Here is an 8,607-nt window from a genome sequence, read left to right as displayed (position 1 = left end):
ACCCCTTGGGAAGAGTCCTGCTTAACCCAGAGGCGTCCGACCGATTGATTAAATGGACAACAGAGCTCAGTGAGTTTGACATCCAATATTAGCCCCGAATATCCATCAAGGCGCAATCCTTGTCGGATTTCATCACGGAGGTACAAAACCCCGAGCCCGACTCAATCTGGAAAGTATATGTGGATGGGTCATCCACCCGTCAGGGTAGTGGGATCGACATACTACTTATCTCCCCATAAGAAGAGCGGGTGCAGTTGTCTGTTCGACTGGAGTACCGGGCAACTAACAACAAAGCTGAATATGAGGCTCTTATAGCTGGCCTACAAGCCGCTCGACACGTCAATGCTAGCAGGGTTCTTATCCACTTTGATTCTCAATTAGCCGCCTAGCAGCTGATTGGAGCATTCGAGATCAGTAATATGCAGCTCAAGTTGTACGTCGAAGCCTTCGAAAAGTCGAAGGCAAACTTTCAGGAGGTATTCATCCAGAAGATCCCCCGAGCAGAGAACCAAGCGGCGAACGAGCTGGCCAAATTGGCGAGCTCACTCTCGTCGATCGTCATTACTCAGCCGATTAAGCAAGTATCCTTGGTGGCGCACGTCGATTGGATGGAGGGGCTCACTTTCCCTAGCGATTGGAGAATGGACATAATAGAGTTTCTACGATCAGGAGCTACATCGTCCGATCGGGAGGAAGCTCGCTTATTGAGAAGAAGAGTCGGTCGTTTCACCCTAGTCGGGGACTAGATCTACAAGAAGGCCTTCTCCAGGCCATTGCTTAAATGCGTCGGATCAGAAGATGCCAACTATATACTGCAAGAAGTACACCAAGGCTCCTATGGAGGGCATCCGGGCGTCGGTCGCTAGCGAGGAAGATTCTGTTGGTCGGGTACTTCTGGCCGACTCTACAGGAAGATGCCGCTCAGACAGTAGCTAACTGTCTGTCTTGCTAAAAGTACCACCACCTCTCCTACCGGTCGACTGAAGAGATGAAAGCTTCCATTGTGTCGTACTCGTTCGACCAGTGGGACACGGATATTGTGGGACCCTTCCCCATGGCGATAGGGCAACGAAAATTTTTGCTCGTCATGGTAAACTACTTCTCCAAGTGGGATTATCTACTTCTCCAAAAGTTCATCTGGCAGCATATCATCTATCGGTTTGGCATTCCGCCTCGACTCGTCTCAAACAATGGTAGACATTTCGCCGGACGGAAGCTCAAAGAGTGGTGCGAGGAGTATGACATCCAGTAGGCCTTCACCTCCGTAGCGTACCTTCAGAGCAACGGATAGGCTGAAATAGCCAATCGAGAGATCTTGCGGATTTTGCGAGTTCGACTCGACCACATCGGGGGGAGCTATGTGGACAAGCTCCCCGGCGTGTTATGGGCAATCCGTACGACCCCTAAGGAAGGCACGGGAGTAACCCCGTTCCACCTGGTGTACGGCGGTGAAGCGGTCGTCCCGGTCGAGATCGGAGTTGAATCCAATCAAATACAACACTATAACGAAGACAATGCCGAGCGGAGGCTTCTTGAGCTGAACTTTGTAGATGAGACGCGTGACAAAGCGATCGTTCGGCTGATGGCGTATAGGCAGAGGATGAGACAGAACTACAATCGACGAGTGATCCCGAGGTCGTTCCAGGTTAGAGACCTCGTATGGAAGAAGGTGAAGTCGGTCGGAGACGTCATTAAACTAGAAGTTCCATGGGCTGGACCATTCAAAGTCATGGAGAAGCTCCGCTCGGGCGCCTACTACCTAGAGGATGAGGACGGGCGGCCACTAGAATGCCCCTGGAGCGCAAACCATCTTTAGCCGTACCGAGCTGGATGAAAGGTGCGCCAATGTAATTGAGGTGTACTCTCCATTTTTCCTGTTTCCCTTGGATGTAGGATTGGAATGAAAAAAAAATGAAAGGTTACCAAATTTCTCGTCGAGCGGCGACGTTTAACCCAGGTCTCCACCGGCGGTCGAGCGGTGACCTTAAACCACTGTCTTCACCAAATTGTTGAGTGACAACATTAAACCCAGGTCTCCACTGACGGTCGAGTGGCAACCTTAAACCCCAGTCTTCACCAAATCGTCGAGCGGCGACGTTAAATCCACGTCTCCATCGACGGTCGAGCGACGACCTTAAACTCCGATCTTCACCAAATCGTCGAGCGGCGACGTTAAACCTAAGTCTCCACCAATGGTCAAGAGGCGACCTTAAACTCCTGTCTTCACCAAATCGTCAAGCGGCGACATTAAACCCAAGTTTCCACCGACGGTCGAGCAGCGACCTTAAACCCTGGTCTTCACCAAATCGTCGAGCGGCGACGTTAAACCCAGGTCTCCACCAATGGTCGAGCGGCGACCTTAAACCCCGGTCTTCACCAAATCGTCGAGCGGTGACCTTAAACCCCGGTCTTCACCAAATCGTCGAGCGGCGACATTAAACCCAGGTCTCCACCGATGATCATGTGGCGACCTTAAACCCCAATCTTCACCAAATCATCGAGCGGCGACGTTAAACTCCAGAGTCAAGTGGCGACTATAAACCCCAAAGTCGAGTGGCGACTGTAAACCCTTGGGTCGAGCGGCGACCTTAAACACAGGAGGTATGATCCTAATGGATCTACCAATAACAAAGATACGGTCGTAGCAGCCGATCAGGACTATACAGTCGGACACTAGTAAGAGGGCAGCATATGAAGAAAGATCACAAAAGGATTCCATTGATAATAAGTCAGACACTACCGAGCAGAAGGAATACATTCAAAACTTAAAAAAATATTCTCTACAGAGCCCCTCTCTCACTCGATATAGTCGAAGGCTTCATCAGGGATGGACTCGAAGAGCTGGACTGCGAAGCAGCCCGGCTCGGCCTCCTGGTAAGCTGTCAGTGCAGCACTGGAGGCCCCCAAATCCTCTTCAAGGCGCTTCACTTGATCTTGAAGCTCCGCCTCCTTAGTCGAGCGGCTCTCCCGCTCGACAACCAGGGAGTCCTTTGCATTCTTGAGCTTTTGGGCCAACTCCAAAGCCTCCTTGTTCTTTTGTTGCAGGTCAACGATGGCTCATTGTTTCCTTGTGGAAGCCAGATCGAGTTTTCGGTCGTAAGTCTTTAACTGTGCCTCGATCTGGCCCAGCCTACTGGCCTGCTCGACCAACTTCTGCTGCTCCGTCGTGAGAAGTTATTGGGCCTTTGTTAGGTCGGCCTGCAGACGAGCGATTGGTGGCCCTTGGGAGGAGGAAGCTTCTCAGAAAATCTTGACCTTTTTCAGCTTATCCTCCACTTGAGCCAATCACTGGCACATGGTGATGTTCTCCATCCAGAACTGCAAGCAAGCATTAGTGTCGATCGGAGGTAAATCATGAGTTGATAGTTGAGAATACTAACCCCGGTGGACATTTTCAGATGGCTATCAGCGAGCGCGCCAGGGGATTTCACTGCCGCTCGTGCCCTTGCTTCCTCCCAGACATGAGTGAGCCAATCGCGAATGTAGACCTGATGCTGGGGAGAGCTGGGTTGGTCGCCTGGCGCAAGAAGATCCTCTGTCGACAGGCGAAGTGTAGCAGTGATGGATCGCCGCCCACTCGGCGCCGATTGAGAGGAGGTCGTCGGGTCAGAAGCTTAAGCAGGGGGGACTGGGAGAATAGCAGACCGTGTTATCTTCTGCCGGGTCGTAGGCAGGGAAGTGATCGGCCGAACGACGAGCGGCTCTAGTAGCTCAGCCAGAGATGGACTCCGATCAAAAGAAGTAGTCTCCATCGTTGCGGGAGTGGCTGGAGATAGGGTGCCTCCTCCCGCGGAAGCTTGTACGACCGAAGTGGTAGAGTGAGAGGGTGCGTCCGTTCGGCGTCTCTTGTGGGTGAGCGGTACCTCATCGCTCGAGGACCCCGAGCCCTCAGCAGGGACGACAGGTGGCACTTCTAGGACCGAGTGCGGGTCAGCCGCCCTTCCTACGCTGGGCGTCCGTTCGACTGTCCCCTCGTCCACAGTTGGGGTTTCCTCAACTATACCTTCCTGCGAGCCGACGGGGGTCAAGCCGAGCCGTTCCATCTCCTTGGCTGCGGTTGCTTCAATCTCGGCTTGCTTGGCCTTCATTATGCTGGTCACCCGAGCGCGTATCATGACGTCGGCTGCAAAAGAAGAAAAGAATCAATTAGACTCAAAGGAAGAAGGTGGAGAAATTTCATACCTAGCCTGCTCGGGAGCTTCGTTCAGATCGGGTTTAGCCCGAACGCGTACATCACACCCTCTGGCAACAACTTATGAATGTCAAACTTCAAGCCGGCCAACATATTAGCAGCATGGAGGTAGTTCGGTCGGGTCTTGTACTTCTTCAAATCAGGTTGAGTAGGAAGCTTGACCAGCCATTTGGTCCGAAAGCTTGGCTGCTCGGGAAGTCTCAAAAAGAAGAAGTACTCCTTCCAATGTTTGTTGGAAGAGGGCATTTTGTCAAAAAAGACCAGACTGATGCAGGATTGGAAAAGGTAGGTGCCCATCTCGGACTGTTTGGGGTAATAAAAGTAGTGGAAGACCTGAGGGGTCAGTGTAATGTTGTGCACTCGGAACAACACTACCACGCTGCATAGCATGCAGAAGGAGTTGGGGACAAGCTGGGCGAGTGGGACACGGAAGTAGTTGCAGACCTTGGTTATGAAAGGGTGGATGGGAAACCGAAGACCTGCCATGAATTAGTTTCGGAAGAAGCAAACTGTGTCTATAGGCGGGTCATTGGGTCGGTCGGACGGGGAGGCTAGGACCATTTCATGGTCAGACGGGAGGTCAAAAGCGTTTATCAAGCTCGTGGCGTCGCTCGCATCGAACCAAGTCTCCATGGCATTATACCAGAGATCGGGAGCAGGGTCGGACAGCCGCGATGAGCTCGCCATTATCAAAAAAGGAACAAGTGGTTCGACGGAGAAGATGATCGGGAAAAACAAAGCAGACACAAGAAACAGAAAGGCTACGAAAACTAAGAAGAAGCGGGGAGATTGTGAAAGGTTGAAAGGCTTACGGAGAGAAAGGTTGTTGGAGGGGACAGCCGAGGGTCGTCGGAGCACTGGACACAAATAGAATCACCGGAGCAAAATCGTCGGAGAACACGAAGAAAACACAGAGGAAGAAAAGGCGATGTTAAGGCTTTATAAAGATCGATGTGGCTGATCAGAGCCGTCTGATCTAGGGCACGGGAATCGAAGCATACGTTTGGCCATTGAATTCGAACCTCTAAATGTCACATCAGTAGCTGTCACCTCGGACGTTCGGTGGCTGCGGCGATGACACGTGGCACCCTCCCATAGGGCATCATTTAATGGGCGTGGGCGCGTGTTCGACCTTAATGGGGGTGATTTATGCGCATTTCGAGGAGATTTGGGCGGCGTCAGCATTGACCGCTCGGCTCACACTCCTCCGGGAACGATGGGGAAAAAGTATCCAAGTACAAAGGCTCAATGCGCCGGCCAGCAGAGAGAGATCAGTCCTACATAGGCTGATCGGGATTCAACCCACCTATTAGCTGATCGGCCAATCAGTCACCAAACTACTTGTCTAGTCAGTCGAACTTGCAGCCTCCTTCGATTAGACTTGAGAGGGAGGCACGTGATCCGGTGGTAAGGTATGACCATCATTGCGTATTGGAGGTCAAAGTGGTCAACGTCTTAAGCAGGCGTCCGATCGAGCGAGCTACCTTCCCGGTCAGCATGAAGGGTAGCCAGTTTGACATTCCGATAGCTCGGTCAGATACTAGACTTCCGACGCTCATAAAGCTCAAGCAGGGAGGCACGAAGGATGAGCGACCGTCCTGCTCGGCTTGTGGATGCAGCCTCGACTCGGCAGACAGGGCTCCCTCGCTCGATGGGGGGAGCCAGATAGCAGAGCATTAGTCGAGGGGACGCTCGACCCGGCCATTACATCACCCGGACGGTAGACTGGCCGAGAGACTCTCTCACTCGGCCCAATAAAAGACAAAAGGAGCAGTTGGCGATATCTCCCTAGGGACCAATGTCATCGACATGCGGCATGGTCGGCGGCATGGTCAGACAGAGAATCGTACGGTGGAAGCTTCCACTGTCACGTCAGGGATATGCTCGGGCTGTTAAGGTATGGAATCAGACATGCTTTTCTGATACGTCCTTTCCAAGTATGCTTCAGGAAGTGTGCGCGCCTTGGGAAGTGTGCATGCGCCTCCCGGGAGCCCTATATAAGGACCCCTAGGTTTTGACGGAGATATGTTCACTACTGTAGCTATAGTTACGCTGCTGCTCCTTTCTCTCTACTTCATTCTTCATTCGCTACCGGTGACTGACTTGAGCGTCGGAGGGCCATCGCCGGGGAACCCCTCCCTGTCTCGGTACTAACGACTTGTGTTTGTAGGCTTAGCTCGTTGGAGGTCCACGTCATCTTCAGTCGACATCCAGTCAACATGAGTGCCACCTTCCCAGCGTCCGTCGACTCACTCTCAGACAGGATCATCATTACTCTCAATGATAAGCATGTCATCTTCATATAAGCACAAGATGACATAGTCATTCTCTGTAACTTTCATGTAGACACATTTATTACATTCATTAATCTTGAATTCACATTCCTTCATGGCATTATCAAAATTTTCATGTCACTGCTTTGGTGCTTGTTTCAAGCCATATAATGACTTCACCAATCTATAAACCTTATTTTTCTATCTTCGCACAAAAAATCCTTCCAGTTGCTCTATGTAGATTTCCTATTCTAAATCCCTATTTAGAAAGACTGTCTTTACATCCATCTGATGTATTTCGAGAATCCATAGAGCAGCAATAGCCAACAATACTCTAATGGAAGTTATTTTCGACACCGGAGAATACGTATCAAAATAATCGAGGCATTCTTATTGTCGGTATCCTTTGATTACTAATCTGGCCTTATACTTCTTAATTGTGTCATTTGATTTCACTTTCTTCTTGAAGATCCACTTGCAATCTAGTAGTTTACTTCCAGGAGGAAGATCCACAAGTTCCCAAGTGTGATTTTGTAAGATAGAGTCTATCTTAGATGTAATTATCTCTCCAGTGAGGTCTATTAAAAGAGCCTACAACTTCTGAGTAACTTCAGGGCTCACTTTCCAACATGAAAGTGACAAAATCCAATCCATAGGATTTTTCTACCCGAGCTCTTTTACTCTGTCTAAGCTCAACCCCCACTGGTTCCTCATCATCATCTTAACCTTGTGTTTCATATGCCCGCTTTGAGGAGCTAGCATCCTCTCGGGTCTTATATGGAAACACACGCTCAAAGAACAAGGCATTTCTCGATTCTATTACCGAGTTCTTGTGTATCTCCGGTATTTGTGATTCATACACAAAAAATTTATGCGCACTGTTATTCTGTATATATCCAATAAATATACAATCAACAGACTTTGATCATATCTTAATCTTTTTCGAATCAAGCACTAACACTTTGGCAAAACACGCCCACATTCGTAAATATTTGTAAGACAGTTGTCTTCCATTCCACAACTCATAAGAGCTCTTATCTATTTCTTTCAAGACACCTTATTTAAAAGGTAATTAGCTATTAACACAGCTTCCCTCACATGAACGCTGGTAGTCCAGAGCTCAATAGAAGAGCATTCATCATCTTCTTTAGAGTTTGATTCTTTTGCTCAGCAACTCTATTTTGCTGAGGAGTATAAGGAGTTGTAACTTCATGGCTGATCCCATGTTCAGCACACAACTGAGCGAACGGTGATACATATTCACCGCTTCGGTCACTTCGAACCACCTTAATCTTTCTATTAAGCTAGTTTTCAACCTCATTCTTATAGAGTGTAAATTTCTCTATAATTTCATCCTTACTTTTGAGAAGATACATATAACAGTATTTTGCATTATCATTTACAAAAATGATGAAGTATTTATTCCCACCACGTGTTGGTGTACCTTTGAGATTGCACACGTCAGTGTGAATTAGCCCGAGTGGTTCACTGCTTCTTTCAATATGTTAAAAAGGATGACCATATCATTTTTTCTTCAACACAAATCTCACACTTGTATTTCGGGTCAAGGTGGAATATAGGTATGCTTTGCATTTTTATTAATCTACGCAACACATTATAGTTAACATGTCCTAGTCTACTATGCCACAGACATGAAGACTCAAGCATATAGCTGGAAGAGCTTTCATTTTATTTATCTTAGGCCTAATGATCATTACATTGAGCTTAAACAATCCATTAGATACATATCCTATTCCAATAAATATTCTATTTTTAAATAGTACAACTCTGTCTGACTCAAAAATAATGTGAAAGTCATGCTTGCTTAACAGTGATTCAGATACTAGATTCATACGAATCTCCGAAACATACAACATTTTGTTCAGAGTAAGGACCTTGCCTGAGGTCATCTTCATCACCACTTTTTCTTGGCCCATGATGTCTGAGGTTGCTGAGTTCCCCATGAACAGCTTTTCTCTAGTGACTTCTTCGAAGTTGTGGAGCAGCTCCTTGTTGCAGCACACATGTCTGGTGGCTCCTATATCGATCCACCATTACCTTGGGTTTGAACCTACCAGGTTCAACTCAGAGACAACAACGTAAAGGTCGTTCATTTCTGGTCCCTTGTTTAGGTTGACCTCT

The 8,607-nt window shown here is 48.6% G+C and overlaps 1 protein-coding gene across 1 annotated transcript; it reads left to right on the top strand.

Moving 5' to 3' along the window:
• Window positions 1-798: 798 nt before the first annotated feature.
• Window positions 799-1,252, top strand: LOC122019558. Its single transcript, XM_042577017.1, has 2 exons — window positions 799-888; window positions 956-1,252. Exons 1-2 carry the CDS (start codon window positions 799-801, stop codon window positions 1,250-1,252), a joined length of 387 nt encoding a protein of 128 aa, XP_042432951.1.
• The last annotated feature ends 7,355 nt before the right edge of the window (window positions 1,253-8,607 follow it).

Source organism: Zingiber officinale, chromosome 9A (assembly GCF_018446385.1).
Source record: "Zingiber officinale cultivar Zhangliang chromosome 9A, Zo_v1.1, whole genome shotgun sequence".
Taxonomy (NCBI): domain Eukaryota; kingdom Viridiplantae; phylum Streptophyta; class Magnoliopsida; order Zingiberales; family Zingiberaceae; genus Zingiber; species Zingiber officinale.
The sequence above is the reverse complement of the archived record's forward strand: the minus strand, read 5'-3'. Positions and strand labels throughout refer to the sequence as shown.